The 17,646-nt window shown below is 40.1% G+C and overlaps 1 protein-coding gene across 1 annotated transcript in view; it reads right to left on the reverse strand.

Annotated features, from left to right (window-relative positions):
* Positions 1 to 8,786: 8,786 nt before the first annotated feature.
* The window catches only part of LOC121952843 (sodium/potassium/calcium exchanger 3-like), a 30,990-nt gene continuing 22,130 nt past the window's right edge, over positions 8,787 to 17,646 (reverse strand). The window contains exons 7-17 of the mRNA XM_042499693.1: positions 17,498 to 17,572; positions 16,916 to 16,941; positions 15,677 to 15,730; positions 15,431 to 15,573; positions 15,150 to 15,316; positions 14,829 to 15,063; positions 13,748 to 13,914; positions 13,420 to 13,534; positions 13,188 to 13,300; positions 12,962 to 13,027; positions 8,787 to 12,275 (exon numbers count right to left, since the gene is read on the reverse strand). Coding sequence (XP_042355627.1) covers positions 12,165 to 12,275; positions 12,962 to 13,027; positions 13,188 to 13,300; positions 13,420 to 13,534; positions 13,748 to 13,914; positions 14,829 to 15,063; positions 15,150 to 15,316; positions 15,431 to 15,573; positions 15,677 to 15,730; positions 16,916 to 16,941; positions 17,498 to 17,572 — 1,272 coding nt within the window. The 3' untranslated portion in view covers positions 8,787 to 12,164. The remainder of the gene's footprint in view (positions 12,276 to 12,961; positions 13,028 to 13,187; positions 13,301 to 13,419; positions 13,535 to 13,747; positions 13,915 to 14,828; positions 15,064 to 15,149; positions 15,317 to 15,430; positions 15,574 to 15,676; positions 15,731 to 16,915; positions 16,942 to 17,497; positions 17,573 to 17,646) is intronic.

Genomic DNA, 17,646 nt, shown 5'->3' on the forward strand with positions numbered 1-17,646 from the left:
CTGCCAGGTTGACGCATGTTATGCCGCACAGTCTGACTGAGGGGGCGTGTTCGGGGGGGGGTGTTTGATGTTAACGCATACCCTTTATTACCATCTGGTGTCTCTTGATTTGAAAATAAGAATCCAGCCAAATTGCAACATCTTTGACCAGATCAACTAGAACTTTATTATCTCAGGGTGCAGCTATCACGCTCTGAAAAACAGGCACTTGGGAACACTTGCACACTGCAGAGGCCAGAAAAAAAGACCGAACACTTACTTCATCGACAGCATTAGTTAAACATTTCATTTCCTCTTGCTCAGAGTCATCTGAGCATCTAAGCCAACACAATTTTCCAATGCAAATACTAAAACTGTCAAAATAAAGTATGTAATATAAGTATGATGTAAAATTTGCAGTAGGAACAGAATCTGATGGGCCACAGAATACAGTGTAACACCTGTTATCACATATTTAGACGTTTTCTTGTTATTATCAGATATTAAGTCAAAACTATGAGATACAGTTTCTCATTTGATTTTATTTAGTTTTCTGGAAAGTAACAAACTTACATACAGTTCTACTACAGTTGACACTTACATATGCATTGTGGAACTGCTCAATAAATATTAAGCATATATTTATGATTGTTTTGTATAGCAGTGGTGTATTAAAATAAACAATTTGAATGAATCGAGTTCAACTTTTCAACTTCAGGATTATTTAATTTTAGAAAAAACTCAAGTACATCATGGTAAGTAGATATAACTTGGTCCTGTGTGAATCAGTTTCTCTCCTTAGACAAGTGAGCTCAAACCGTTGGCTGCAAAACTCAAACATTTGCACTTTATTTCATCCAACTATACTATCTCCTTATAATAAGCAGATATCGTGGAGCTTCTCAAGAAGATGCTCCATCTGGACACCCAGTCTTCTTCTGGAGGATCCTTTTATCACCATGAGTGACCTCACTGAAAACTATCCCGACAACTTCTAGTAAGTCTACATTAAAATGCTGAGTGTTGGGGAGCTCAGTGGCTCACCTGGTGGAGCAGGCGCCCCATATGGAGGGGCTTTGTCCTTGCACAGTTGTTGTGGATTTGATTCCAGCCTCTGCCCTTTGCTGCATGTCATCGCCTCTTTCTCCCCCATTTCATTCTAAAACTATCCTGTCAAATACAGGCAAAAGGCCAAAAAAATTATTTTAAAAAATGCAAAATGTTGAAAATCTGTGCTGGTGCCCATAGACGAATGTTGATTTAACAATTAATGTATTTTTTTCAGTACAAAATCAGCCTGTGAGATGATGGAAGTCTATCTGGATCAGAGTCCAAGCTCCAATGACATGGACCAGGAGCAGCAGCCCTCCACCAGCACAGCCAGCACCACAAGCTCGGACCGGCACAGCATCCTTGAGGCTCCTGCTTGGCAAAGTCACCAGGAGCATCCCCTGGTACTGGAGATCTCATCGGCCGTCTCCAGAGGCCTCTTGATCCAAGTGAACCAGAGTTCACCAAAGCAACTCAGCTCACCTGTTCATAGCCAGAGTGTGTCACCAGAGCAGCAGAAGGCCAGCACCACTCAGGCTCTGTCCTACACAGGTACAATTAGACCTGTGAGGAAAATGACGAGGAACTTTTCTGAAGCCTCACTGGGTGGTCACAGGTCCAAAGAGGTTCCAGCTGAGGCTTCATCAAGCAAGGCCACAGCTGAGCCTCAGAGGAAAAAGACATGGGCCACTTTTGAACACATGACGACTCTCTGAAAAATAAGATATTGAAGATGAGTCCACTCAGAGAATCAGAAGAGGCTCCAACTGTAGCTCCGTCCACTGAGGCCAAAATAAAACGTCAGAGGAAAAGGACGTGGGCCACTTTTGTAGCTTCACACCCTGGGATAAGTTACAGCTCACCAGAGGTAAAGAAGAGAAAGATGAGCCAAATCAATGAGTCAGGGAAGGATACAACGGATGAGATGGAGACGCAAGCAAAAAGTAAGCTCTTCTATGACTTTCTGATTAGTGGGGTCTCAGTTCAACCATGTCCTGTTTAAAAAAAAATCCCATTTGTGGTATGTTTTATACATTTTTTAAAAAACTTTTTCTTCTGACAGAGAAGCGCTGCAACTCTGACCAGGCATCATCGAGTCAGGCTGAGAGTCCAGAGATCAACAACAAGTAAATGTTATGTTAATTCCCTGTTTTGATGAGATTGTGCTGTTACTGTAGGATATGAGATATTAAAACAGGCATGATCTTTGCAGAAACCCAGATGGCTCATCTAAAAAAAACTAAGTCGAGAAAAAGAAAAAAAATCCTCTCTGGTGAAGGTGCTCCACACCAGATCTCTGAAGAAAAGAACCACAGAGGACAAGTGAGGACCACTGAGGACCACGGAGGACAGCGAAGCACCATGGAGGACCATGACAACAACAGAGAGCAACGGACAGCAACAGAAAACGTGGAAGGAACGGGAGAACCATAACAACAACGCGGGGTAATGGAAAACGTGGGATGACCACAGAGGTCCACGACGACAACTGAGGGTGATGGACGGTGACGGACAACACAGGAGGACTGTGGAGGACAACGGAGGACAACGACCTGATCGATGGCCCACATTGACATCAGGTCGTCAGGTTTGTAGGTCATTAGTAACGCCTGTTAGGTGGAACATGAATTACAAAATGGGTACGATTTTTTTAGCTTCTACCCAAAATGGTGATGAAGGTTCTCAGTCTTCCAAGTCATGGTAATTCTAGGTGCCGTATCATAGACTACTGAACTTGCTTGAGTTTCTTGAAGTATTTCGCCTCTCATCCATGCACCTCCTTCAGTTCAACAGACTCGTTGGGAGTCTCAGGCTTTGAACCCTGTTTGGATGTGAATCCTTACAAGGTTGTTGAGGTCACATGTGAGCTCTGACTTTCAGAGTCACATCTGAGTCGCTGACCCAAACGGCCATCAGGTGGGTCTTTAGCGTTAGATGGATCCAGGTGTGAATGGGTGTGAAGCAGTCTGGGGGGAGCTCAGGACTGCATTATAAGTGGGTGATAAGTGAGGTCGTAGGCCACCTCTTCTGTTTGATGATAGTAGTTCCAGTTTGGCGAAGACGGCCTCTTTCACGCCTCTTTCAAACCATCCCTCTTCTCTGGCCAAGATGTGTACGTTGCTTGCTGTCCTTGGAGGAGTGTCTCCTGTCCTCCAGGTGTACATGGACAGCTGAGTCTTGACCTGAGGTGCTGGCTCTCCCAATCAGTCTGTTAGAACTGAACAAGATGCTCAAATGAGAGGCATAAGGTCTTCAAGAAATTCAAGCAAGTCAAGCTGCCTGTGATATAGCATCTAGAACTGTTATCCAAAAGGAGACGAGGAGATACTGGTAAGTACTTTCCCTCTTTTTTCCTTACTTGAGGGCAATGTAGCCATCTCTTGGGTATAACTTTTTTAAATTGTATTTATTACTTTCAGTTTCTATTCTCTGTAGTTAGTGGCATTTAATTTCACCTCTTGCTACATAGTATCAGCTCAGTCAATGTTGAGATAGAACAGGACAGAAGCTAAATTGTTCAGGCGTTACTCTTGGCATGTATATATTGTTTTTATGTTTGTTTATCTGTTTGTTTTTTATATGTATTTGGGCTGCACGGTGGTGCAGTGATTAGCACTGTCACCTCACAGCAACAGGGTTCTGGATTTGAATCCTCCTGTGTGGAGTTTGCATGTTCTCCTCGTGTCAGCGTGGGTTTTCTCTGGGAGCTCCGGTTTCCTCCCACTGACCAAAGACATGCAGATTAGGTTAATTGGAGACTCTAAATTGCCCGTTTGTATGACTGTGAGTGTGAACGGTTGTCTGTCTTTATGTGTCAGCCCTGTGATAGTGAATGATGAATTGATCAAATATAAAATAATAATAAATTAATAAAATTATTAACTGAATGTAATGCTTTGTTTTTCCATTATTTAATGTCTCTTTTTACATTACATCTCGCCATTTGTATCCTGCTGAATGGTTTACAATTGTGTCAAATTCAAATAAAATATACCTATATAATTTAGAGAGTCTAAAGAATTTAAAGAAACACAGTGAGAACAAAAATAGACCAGGTCTCACAGAAATGATAGGAGCCAGGATTCACTTTCCTTGTTGGGAGTTATTTGGCAAGAATGCCTTTCCGCTATGTGACGTCTAACATCTCTACCGATGTCCAAAACACAAAAGAAAAGCTGAAAGCACATATTGTGCTGGGTTAAAGACTGTTGGCCAATGAATCCTCCATCACTGATCAAACTAACACGATTATTTTGTGTTACTTTACAAAATTATGTTGTTGTTGTCTAAATTGAAATTAACAATTAAAAAAATGACATTGCATTAAATCACAAATTAGTTTAAAAGGTTTTGCTTTACTTGTGTGAAGATTCTCATCTATTGTAATGCACAAGAATGGAACACAGGCAGTTGTGTAGAGTGACCAGACCTCTGGAAAAATTTGGAACAGCTCTGAATAACTACCAGTTGTCCTATATCGGGAATCCTGTACTGTTTGTCCGAAAAAAATAACCATTGTAGAGAATTGGCAAATACATCATGGCACAATGCACTGGGGGCTTACTTTCGGACACGCCTCTCCAAGGGAGACAGAAAACAATGGACCAGTCCCAGAGCAAGTGCAACACACCCCACTGAGAGCAGCAGAAAAAGGAAGAAAATGAGGACTACTTTATAAAATTGACAGAGCCTTGAGCTGCATGAATACAAGGAGTGGTTGGGCGATTTGCGGAGTGAGCGCCTACACTTTGTAACAATTGAGAAATTAAAAATCTCTTGAGGCCCACCTTCAGTTTATGATATGATACAAATATTGTCCACGCAAGGGAAATTTTTCTTGAACTCAGTGCTGCACAGATAATGTCTCCACACTTACAACAGAAACAATTATCACACAATGACATTAAAAACACAACCGCCTGAACAGAAACAACACCAGATATGCAACTGCACAAAGTCACAGTTTCACTCATATACAAATTCACACATTGTACACACCATCTATTGCACTGACCCAGTAATAAAAACAAGTATTGCACTCACCCACTAATAAAAACACCATGAGACTTTATAACACAATTTCTCAGGCAGCATTGTTTAAAAGTTTTACTGAGGAAGGAACAAAGGAGTTTTTAAAACAATTGAGTTTGCAATGCTAACTTCTGGCTCTTAAATGCAATGGGAATGAGTACGATTGCCATTCACACCAAATGACTCTACAGTAGACACAGGTTCTTATCGCCTCCAGCTCCGATCAGCTTTGATGGGAACGAGACACCTGAGTGAACGCACTAATTTCAGCTCCTTAAAGGAGTAGCAGTCTCTGGTGAATGTCTCTGTGATGTGGGTCACCACACAGCCCCCCCCCCCAGAATTCACCATAATAAAAATTGCAAAACAGCTAAGTGTAAGTGCAATGCTATACTATGTCATATTTTTTACTATTTTAGGACGCCGAACTTCACTATGTCATTTTTTATGATTTTGGAATGAGATACTATACTATGTCATTTTTTTTTTGTTGTTGTTGTTTTTTTGGACGCCACACTGTACTATTATTTTTTTGTATTTTTAGTATTTATACTATTAGTATTTGTATAATATTGGCTTACTACAACTATTTGATATATACGTAATTATTTGACATGCCTCGCCCATTTTGCACCACTGTTTCCCACTTCGTAAACAACAAACAGTCCCTAAATTTATGTAAATAGTTAGAACTGAAAGTGGCGATGAGTTCTTAAAATATACGGAAACTGTCTTAAAAAGGTCTTACTTGAGGATTCCTGTGTCCACATTAGATGGCAGTCATGTCCTCCTTCTAATCATTCAGCTGCACCTCCATCCATTCACTTTCACAGCTACCTACAGAAAATAACAGGTTCAGTGGATGAATTGTTATTGCACATTTTTATTAGTCTCAAGATACAGTCTTCCAATAAGACCTCTAAGCAAAAAATTTCACCTCTAAAACATCAACTACCTCCAACATCGCAGCAGAATAAGGAGAACATTCTTCAAGTGCTGTAAAACCACAGCAAGTACTAGAGCGCAGCTGTTTGCTTTTATGGTGTTGTGTCTCTCAGTAGCAATGACCAGCCTTTTGAGATTGTTACAAGATTTCAAAACAAGAGTTTACAGAGGGGACTCCAAAACAGCTGACAGAGTGAAGCAAAACATTATTAGCTCCAAAGCCCGCTGTAAATCCTCTCCTGGCAAAACACAGTGGAGATGAAAATAGTGAAGATTAAGATAGTGAGGAAAAGCAGAGACAATTTCTACCTCAGAATGCAAAAAAAGAAAAGAAAAGGCAAAACCTCACATTTAACAAGCTAGTGAATGTTTGACATTACTGCATAATCAAAAACTCCAACAATGCATTGATTATCAGAATGTTTGTTGATTATTTTTTTCTGGACAAGCAGTAGCCATTAGAACAAGCTACCTGCACATTTTAAAAGGATGATTCAACCTGGTTACATGAGATACTTATCCAAAGTCAGTGCATGACCTTTAACAGATTAGCCGTTAGGAGAGGCAGGATTGTGTACTACCACGGAAGCTAAGTGATGTACTGCTATGGACTGTGTCAGCAACGAGCGTATTTTAAACAGTATCAGGGGCAACATTTAGCGTACCTGTTTGAGTCCTTGCAGCAGCCCAGGTAGGATTCCAACCTGTGGCCCTTTACTGCACATCTTTCGCCTCTCTCTCCTCTCCTATCGATCTTCAGCTGCTCTATAATAAATGCAATAAGAGAAGAAAAAAATAAGCTTTATAAAATAAATAAACAACAGTTTAAATGTAGGCTATTGTTTTTTTATTTTCAGTGGTTTACCTTACGGCCACAGCGATTTCCAGCAGGAAACTGAAGCAGTTACGACACTGGTTTCAACGCCAGACTCCAATGAGAAATAAAAATACTGCCATGTGGTTGCATTCCTCTGTGCACCAGTCAAATTGCACTTACGATTTTCATCCATGTCTGTGAAAACATGGACGGCTCACACACATAAACCCCATGGCAGCAAAGAAGATCTATACAATCAGCACAGTTTTAAGATTAGTGTCACTAGCACAGTATCAGACGGAGGATTTGGGGAGTCATCCTAGGGATAGGAATAAAGTGATAATGGCTCACCTGTATATATTTTGCCAGTGAGATATTGATGTTGGTCCTTTAGGCTGAAATTGAAGAGTTATTTCCCTCTTCTTGTTTACCTTACCCCTATGCAGTGGAAGGATCCAATTAAGGTGGGGCCAGGAGGGGTTATTAGAGCCACCTGGGCATTGACAGGGGATGATGATTTGTTTGAGGCAGCTTTGCCAAGAGGCTGTGTTTTTTCTTTTTCAGATGGTTTTGCCTCAGTTGTTTTTTTGCTAAGTAAACCTCAGGACTTTGGCTCTTCTGTTTCCAATGCAAGTTTTTGTTAATAAATCACTGCCTTTTTTCCATGGACTTCTGCCTCCTGAGCTTCTTTGACACACCATCTGGTCCACCTAACTCTAGAGCCAGCAAGCCACACCAAAAATCCCACATTTTTGTAGTGATGCTGCTTATAAGCCTACAATTGGCGGCAGTGGTGGGATTTTTTTGTCATCACTGATGCTTGAAGATGCTTGAAGAAACCCTAAAAGTGTTTTGGAAGAACATTTTGATGTCACAGTTGACCTTTTACCTCTTGGATATTAAATGTCATAACTTTATCATTATATCCTATTAGACATTTGCGTGAAATTTAAGCATATGAATTCCTGAATTATGGCCAAAAACATGTTTTATGGGGTCACCGTGATCTTGATGTTTGACCACAAAATTCTAATCAGTTCATCCTTGAGTCCACTCATAGTTGTGCCAAATTTGAAGAATTCCCTAAAGGTGTCGATGAGACAATGTGTCTACAAGAATTAGATGGATGCAAGGTCACAGTGACCCTTACCTTTGTCTTATGACCACCAACATCCAGGTAGTTAATCCTTAAGCCCAAGTGAATATTTGTGCCAAATTTGAATAAATTCCCTAAAGATTTTCTTGGAATATTTAGTTCACAAGACTGAGACAGACAAGGTCACAGGAACCTTGACCTTTTACATACGTATGACCACCAAAATGTAATCAGTTCATCTCTGAGACCAAATGGATGTTAATGCTAAATTAGAAGAAATAATGCCTCCGGCTGCGGCTACTGCCGGCACAGAGGGATAAAAACAGTCATTTGATATCATTCAACACAGAAACTTCTGGTCTACCGCTCCTGCGATTGTTTGTTATTGTGTGACTTTGCTGTTTGAAAGGATTAGTTCTGATTCACCAGAGTCATACAAAAATAATAACTTAACGAAGCGCTGGTAACACAGCAACCCCCGTTTTCAAATCAATGAAGTCTGGTGGTTTTGACAAGACAATAGATGAGGAACTAAAGCCATTAACTGTTTCCCTTTCAGAACAGGATGTCTGAAAGTGAGGTAAGGCAATGAAAATACTCTCAATTTAGCGTACACTTAAACTACTGGAATCTTTTTTAGGTGGCTAGAATACATTTTGCTGCTTAGCTTCTGTGTCAGACTCTAGCCTGCTTCTCCGGACAGGGGGCACGCCAGCTGACATCTACGTTAGGTAACACACCAACTTTGAATATGTACCTCATACATGCCCACTTTAAAAAATGAAAGCTTAATTTCCGGTCTCTCCCCTTGCATGGAATAAGATTGTCAGTGAATCAATACTGAAATAAAAGAAAGTCTTGTGCTTAGTGAGATTTTAAGACACGAGTGCAATTGAATTAATTACAAACAGAGTGCTGCTCTGACATTACATCTTTCATTGTCTACTGAACAAAGACATAACATATGCATTCATTCTGTTACAATAATTCACAAGTAGGCTTACATTATGTTTTTTTTTTTTAAATATCAAAAACACCACAAAACTAGTCTTTGCCAGACATTCATTATTGTAAAACTATGTCAATTATTTAACATTTACAAACAGTAAAAAGTATTTTCAGGTAGACATTAATTATAATAATTATACAGCCATTTAAAAAAAAAGCCTTGCCCAGATCCCTTTGATGGAACATTTAGTCCTGAATTACTTATCCGAGGGTGTCCAAATTGCTGTTTTCCTAATTTTCGCATATAAGGACAGAGGAGCAGCAAGTACAAAGGACTATAGAATATACAACTTAGTTGCTATATCAAGCACGCAAATACAGTGTTTGTACGTGTGTGTATATAATGTGCTGCTTCTGTCCTGATCAGAGTGAAAATGTTCCACCAAAGAGAAACAAGAAACAATACAAACATCGATTGTCGTACCTAAACGTGAAGTAATACAACTAACCTGCACTCAAAGTCATCAAAGTTTGTGACACTTATAGAAGTATATTATATATTAGATTTCATAGTAATAAGACCTCTAAAAATACTGTAACGCTAGTTTAATCTCTTTACGTACATTAAGCTGTACCAATACTTGCTCATAAGTACTTAAGCAAAAATTGTCAAAATATCATCACAATAATGTGCATTTTTATATCAATGTTTATATTCTTAAAGTCTACAGACACATACATGGTGTCCTTTATGGCAGGACTAAAGTACCTCAGTGTCTGTTCAGAGGTTCTTTGCTGTAATTCAGTGCTACATTTGAACGCATGTAAATATTTCTACACTAATGCTAGGTTGTACATTCAAAACATACAAGGGTGTTCAAACCTAAGGCCAGCAGACAATATTAATTTGTTTTTTTAAAATCTTGAACAATAGGTCCAAGCATTACATTGCAGATTTAAGTACCATTTTTTAACATATGTGAAATCTACAAACAAAAGAAAAAAGTTTTTACTTTCTATCTAAAAATGTCTATATAGGTGAGATGGCCTCTAAAACCATGTCAAATATATATTAAAACACAAATATATATAAAGTCCTCCTGGTAATTTCTTATTTTGTTTCTTTAATAAACAGAACAATTTTCACAACAGGAACTACGGTTAGATTTTTTTCACACATCCTGGTCCCTGACTTTTTCTCGAGTTAACTGATTCTGTATTTTGACGCAGGATTTTTACTGGGTAGTCTCATTTCCCCTACTGTAAATCACAACTGCAGCTTCCTGCGACCTCTATATATCCAACTCAAACTGTTAAATTATGTTGCCGGAGACAAACACTTTAGAACTCTCCTCACCAACAGACACCGAAGGGGAGATACCAGCCCAGTCGCTAGAAGAAAATGTCGACATTGTAAATTTCTACAAACCACAAATATGTTACATTTGCAAGTTTCATACTTATCATATCACAGGGAGTGGCCTGAGGTGGCATGGGCCCCCCCTGAAAAATGACTGGCCACCCCAGGTGCCCCCTCTAAAGATGAGCTATCTGCCAGTCAGTTTGCGCTGTTTGACAACAAGTGAAATGAACTTTCGTTTTAGGTGCAATTCAGCCTTAAACTAACCTATAAATAGAAATGTAAGACAACCCGGTAAACAAAAGTCTGAACACACCATTATCATATTGATGTTTTGAAAGTGAAGTTGAATATGAGCTGACTTTGTCATCTGGAGGTGGAGGACAGGCAAGATGCCTGCCAAGTGCCAGACCACTGTTCGAAGAGCGAAACTGGTTGTTTTTGAGTGAGAAATCTGTTCCCAGCTTTAAAGGTACCAAACATTGGTGGTTTTAGGGGCCCGGTACCTTGTTTCCAGTGGAGATATTGGCATTAAAAGCGGTTGTTTTTCATTGAGACATCTCTGTGTTTCCAGCTGTAACTGTACAAGGTAACTTTATTGTCATTTTTTTATACGTAGTTCAAGAAGAAATTAAATTTTAGGGTGATTTTAATTTTAATTGCACTCCCAAAACTGGGCATTTTAGGTTAAATGATCTTTCCCTATCATAACCGAGTATTTCTTTGTACTTAAACCTAACCACGTGTTAATCACAATGATGTTGAAAGGTAAAGTTTCAATGTCAAAGTTTCAATTCACATTATCTATCATCTATATTGCATCTACCTGTCCTGGAAGAGGGGTCCCTTTTTTAGTGCTCTTCCTGAGGTTTGTTAACTTTTTTTTTGTCCTTGAACACTCACCTTTTTTTTTCTGTGAGGGTCCAAGGACAGAGGGTGGCATGTTGTAAAGCCATCTGAGACAAATTCTGATTTGTGATATTGGGCTATATAAATAAAATGAAATCGAACTGATTTGAAATGTAATTTAACTGTAGTCTTGAAAAACAAACAATGCCAACATTTTTTTCTGGTGATTGGTTTGTACACATTTTCTATCATAAATAACTTTGATTGCTGTGTTGTTGATAATATCATCTAAGTAATGACTCTCATTTATCTGCTAAGCTGCAGCAGCTTGCAGAACACAAATGTTAAAAATATAAATAAATAAATTTAAACACATGAAAAGAGATGCGGTGACAGGAAGAAACCGTCTTTTTCAATTATTGCAAATCTAAACTTCAGCTTTTTGCTTTGATGAAATAGTGATGACTCATCATTCATTCAAAAAACATGTTACCAAGCAGAGGCAGTTGAGATTTGGAGTGTTAGCTAGTTGGTTATGCTAACTTGGCTGAGTTTTTAGCAGGAATTCATTGCTTCCAAAACTGAAAATTATTTGTTTTAAAGAAAGTTCGTAGAAAAGGGCGTGAGATTAATTGTTGTACATTCAAATATGATTAAATATAATAGTTGTTATGGGGTGGAAACTGGTCTTTTTGCTCAATTAATGTATCTAATTGCCATCAGTCATTTTTGTCACCTCTTGTTTCAAATTGTTATTAAAGGCCCAACCAGCCTGCTGTTTCCATCTGCCATGTCATTCAATATTTTGGTAAATCATCCCATTTGATACTTGAAAGACTTTTCAAACACTGCACTGCACGAAAAGGAAAAAAAAAAAACATTGTGCTATCTATAAAAGACTTCAGTGTGTTTGTATAATTGCATTGCGGACAGTTTCCCCCTAGCGAGTCCTACTGAGGCGCACAGAAATGCTGACAAGGAACACAACAACACTGTCACTCTTTTTTGGCTTCAGGAAAGAGGACATGTGGTAGAAAGGTAGGTACTCATCATGCTGTCTGACGGGGTTGACCTTTGACCTTAAGGCCTCACATCTGCCCGAAAAAGATGGAGCAGAGCAGGAAGATGGCATAGAGAAACAAGAGGCCCAGACCCAGCCGGCGATCCAGCCTCCAGTGGTTCAGATGAACACTTGTCACCTGAAAACAGAGACTGCAGTGATTAAGAGGCAAAACTATTTCTCAAGAATACTTTCTTTTTACAATGTGAGCATTCAACAACGGGCAGCATGAGCCACCATGGGACCTTGTTTCGGAACATGTGTCTGTCAATTTAAAAGTCCACATGGACGTTTGAGCAATTTCCCTCAAGGTGTTTTTTAACTATCGCATTCATGAGATTGGGACGTAAGCAGAGGCATAGAGACTACACACCGAAATGTTACATAAATGACATCAAAACTTTGGTAATGAATGTTGTATGAGACAAGAGATGGAGTTTCACACAAGACTAAATGAAACTACGACAAACCCACAACAAACTGCGACTTTTTTGACTTGCAAAATTATCTTTTAAATTGACAAATATCATATGTGATTCATGGCAAAATTCAGACAACAAACAGTTTTTTCAATAATTTCCGACCTCAAATATAAGGCAAGTAATTTTAAAAATGGTTTTCCGGTTTTGCTTTTCACTCTAAACAAGTGACCAGGAAGACATGTGGGTCAAACATAAAATCTTAAGGTTTCAAGCAGGTATATTTTCACTGCAAGACAAACACTTTTTTCATGTTTAGTTATTTTCTCAAACCACAGTGACATTCCATTACGTCTTGAATTTTATCTAAATCTATCTATACTGATAATTAAACTTGTTTCCTCACCGTCAGGAACACAGATGCCAGCAGCAGGATGACAGAATACACCAGTCCTTTATTATTTATGGAGACCTATAAGGGGAAAAAGCAGGTTTCACAATTTTTTGGCCATCTAACAGAAGACAGAACCCCAAATCTTTGTTTAGCCCTCTCACACACATGCAGACATCAGTGAATCACAGCTAAAAGGAGAAAGAGATTGTTATTGTAGGTAGATGAAGTATATGCATACTGATGATCCGTGGTCAACCACAAGGGTACGCAAAGCCCAGGGGAAACCCAAACCCAGCAGGATGTCAAAGATATTGCTGCCTATGGAGTTAGACACCGCCATGTCCCCCATGCCTGAAAAAAAGACGGGAAAAGTGACAGAAAAAATGCTGAATTGAAGCACTCGCACCACGAAGAGAGAACAGGCAAAAAGATTTGAAGATTCAGAATAACAAGCCTTGTATGCTTTTTACCTTGTCGAGCTACAATCAAACTTGCCATGCAGTCTGGCACGCTGGTCCCCGCCGCCAGGAAGGTTATACCCATGATGTAGTCTGGGATGTCTAGTGTGAAGCTGATGATGGTGACCTGATGGAAACATGAGGATACGTGAGAGTTAAGGAAACAACACAAAGGAAGCAATTTAAGGTGGTGTCTTTAAATAACTATCACTCTCTTTCCTGTTAAACCTTACAACTGGTCTTTGTTCTGTAATAAACTTCTATGCATACCAATCCATAGATAATAAAGACTATTTGCTGTTTCAGAACTTTCTTCATTGCATTAAGTTTTGCCTCTTACCATCCACACCATGAGGTAGGAGAAGACAGCGATCCACAGGGTGGAGGCCACAAAGGTGACCATGAACCAGCGGTGCCAGCGTGGCAGAATACAGTTAGGCACAGTGCAGTAGAGTAGGATGCCCAGAGGCCACGTGATCACCCACTTCACCCGCGCACAGCAGCTACCTGTGAGGTAGTCAAGACAATCAAGTATTTCAAGGACTTCTGTCACCCAGGGTCTAGCTAGAACATCAAAAACTGGAACTAGTGCCTTGCAGTTGTATACCTCCATGTTACCGGTCAAGTTGCACTTACAGTTTACTGTCCAAACTCATATGTAGCCATGAAATTTGACAATGCTTCAAAAGTTGCTGCAAAGAAGCTACATATTCTAAAATGTGGATGCTTCAAACCATTAACTTGGCAGCACAGGAGATCTTTACTATCAGCACAATTTTAAGATGAACACCCAAGATTGGTGTCACCAATTCAGAATCTGTCCAAATGTCTCCCCTTCTGTTCCTGAGATATGAGGTTAAATAGTGGCCAGAAAAATGTTTTGCACAAATGTTTATGTCACAGTGAAGCTGACATTTGATCTTTATGGATATAAAAACATCATCATAACGTAATTTTATTCTGTAAGATATTTATGTGAAATTTTGTCCCAATTAGCCTAAGGATTTTTGAGTTATGGCCAAAAACGTGTTTTGTGAGGTCACAGTGACCTTGGCCTTTGACCACCAAAATCTAATCAGGTTGTCACTGAGTCCAAGTAGACATTTGTGCTAAATTTGTAGAAATTCCCTCAAGACCTTCTTCAGATATAGCGTTCATGACAATGAGAAAAGGGTGAGGTCACAGTGACCTTGACCCTTGACCACCGAAATCTTATCAGTTCATCATTGACTTCAAGTGGATGTTGGTGCGGCTATACGGTTGTAAAGAAAATCCAGGAAAATCATGCCCCTGGATATGGCTGTGGCCACCGTGGTGGCATAGAAACAACAAAAACAAAAACATCAAATATACTAATCATTGCTGGTTAAATCTTTCTTCCACTTGATGGCTCTCAGCAGTTTGTGTTGGATCTTCCTCACCTGGTATGCGCATGGGACTGAAAATCCCATCGTCATCCTCCTCCTCCTCTGCCTGGCCTGCCTCAGCCCCTGTCTTGTCCCCTGACTCTGCATCTCCTACCCCTGCTCTCCTGCCTCCGTTCTCCAGACTGCAGGAACCCGTCCTCTTCAGACTGTTGTTGGCTGATCCCCTTCGTGACCCGGGGCCGGCCTCGCCGTCCCGCTGGTTCTTCGTAGTCCGGATCAGCCTCTGTCTCTGTAACAGGAGGAGAGTGGTACGTTTTATGTTGTAGAGCTCAGAGAGGAATGTGTTGTAATGTGTGTTACATGTGTGTCAAATACCTCACTGATGAGCATGCGTCCTGCCATGGAGAGCCTGGTGCGAGGGGAGAAATGGGGGGTGATCATGATGCGCAGGCCAGCCTCGGAGAAGGACAGCTTGTGGGGGTTGAGGATGAGAAGCTCATCCACCATGATGACTGGAGAAGCCTCCTGACTGTGGGCTTGGCCTGTGAAAAGGTCATTGTCGATTAAACACATGACAAAAACATTCCTTTTATATACATGCCAGTTTTTAAGAGAACAGACACAAAGAAGAGAAGATTATCCAAACATCTCCTGACCTTTGTTGAGCAGCACCATGGAGGTGTTGCAAGCAGAGGCATCCTCTCCCATCTTGTCATCTCTGTGGTTTTCTGATCTGATGCAGCACGGCCCGGAGCTCCTTAACTGACGCGTCACAAACGTCAGAGCCTGGGAGTTGAACCTGCAACCAAACAGACATCATTTGCCAACATTCATATATATCATAAACAGGGTTTGTCCTCATTCAGAATTCGTGAGGGGATGATGACTGTTTGGTTACTTACTTCATGATTATAATGTAGATTCCATACATGGTCATGAGGAGTAAGGACTCCCACCTGCAGACCGAGGAGCACATTTGTGTTAGTCTGGTCTACCACAAAGTTATACAGTTAGTGTGTGCAACTGAACCTCCATTAAAACTTTAACATCAAATGTATCATAGATAAAATAGAAAGGTATCCATCAGTGTTGCCTTAAAGCTGGAGTGCAGAATTTGCACCACAGCTTCATCTGATCAAACACAGTCCTGATGAGGCATATTGGTTAAGTTTTTTAATGTAATAATTAAATAAAACTTTTTTTCTGAACTTTAACTGTGATTGCTGCTCATTTAGTCAGGAGCACTAAAACTTACAGAGGAATACTTCACAACACAAGTCTATTTTTCTCAAAATGCACTTCAACAACTGAAGTCATGCAAACAGCTGATCCACTAAGCCTGGATAGACACTACATGACCACTGCTACATGTGTTCAGACTCATTTCTCAGATATTCAGAGCATGCATCGAGCTGAGACACAAATCTGACAACAGTGGTGGACCTGTGGTGAGGCCAAATGCACGAGGACAGCTTTGGCTTGGCACACTGCGATTCAATAAACAGCCTGCCATAGTATATCACTATTTGAACCCACATTAAAGCCATGAATAAATCTGCTCTTTCATTAAGGCCCCGGACACATACAACAATGGAAAGTCGTTTATTCCTAACAAAAGGCTTCAGTGACAGAACTGAAAACAGTCAGGACAGGCAGCTAAGATGCTAAGAGAGCATCAAGAGCACTACACGAGCCTGTTGAGAAGGAAAAGCTACACAAAAGAAATCAATCTAACAGCTAAGCTCCAAATCATTGGTCATTTGTGAAGTGGCTGCCACTGATGACAGAAACCCCCTCCAACCAAATTAAACAAATGAAAAAGTAATTTTGCAACAGATTTTAAACTGAGCTTGTTCCTTGTCACCTCAGCTGACTCCAAAATGAGCCGACTGGAATTACTATTCAAATGTTTCCTTATTGTTGAGTAGGAATCAGGAACCAAATCGATTTAACACAATCACTGACTGATGACACCCTCATCGTCATGATTGTAATAACAGTCATTTCAGGGAGAAGTTGTTAACACCAATCAGCGCGTGAGCAGAAAGAGATGAATCTGCAGATCTGTGTCGGTGTGAATACAGATACCTGCTGGAGGAGTGCTCCTATGTGATCATAAGAAAAGGACAAACAGAACTCACCAGACAACCGTGGCATCATAGATAACCTAAAGAGAGAAGAAATAGATTCTTGAAAACACAAAGAGTAGGTGAAACATATTGAAGGTAAAATTTGCCACTTTTTATGTGGATGTCCAATCAGTGTTGATGGTAGATGTAGTCGATTGAAGCAAAAGATTCCTCAGTGCGTGCTGTATTGACAGAGAAAGTCATTGCGCTCTTCACTTGTATTACAAAATAGCTAAAATAAGAGCGCAGAGAATTTTATGGATGAGGATACTTATTGTAGTTTTTTATGACTGACCTGGATATCCCGCCCTATTTATTCATGATGCATTGTAGCTACAAAAAGGCACAAAACTACCACAAAATCTTTGTGTTTTGCTCCTATGTACTAGAGGTGGTGGGGCCCTTTGCACATCAGTGCTCAGGTACCCACTGTCTCATAATCCACCCGTGCTGGCAAGATAATGCAAGTAGGAGAATTCAGCTTTCTATATTGCATGCACTGATGAATCTATTGCTTCAACTGACTTACATTAAAAAAACAACACATATTTATATTTCTATATGTAAAGCATCTTTGAAAAGTGCACATCTCACCATGATGAGCATCAGTACAGAGAGGATGTAGTAGGAGGAATCTCTAAAAAGGGACCACCACGTCAGAACCACCGTCTGCGGAGAAAAGTTAGAAACGTTAGTGTTCGTTCATTCAGGAACAACTGCATCCAATAGGTCAGACAAAGTTT

Source organism: Plectropomus leopardus, chromosome 13 (genome assembly GCF_008729295.1).
Source record: "Plectropomus leopardus isolate mb chromosome 13, YSFRI_Pleo_2.0, whole genome shotgun sequence".
In the NCBI taxonomy this organism is placed as follows: Eukaryota; Metazoa; Chordata; class Actinopteri; order Perciformes; family Serranidae; genus Plectropomus; species Plectropomus leopardus.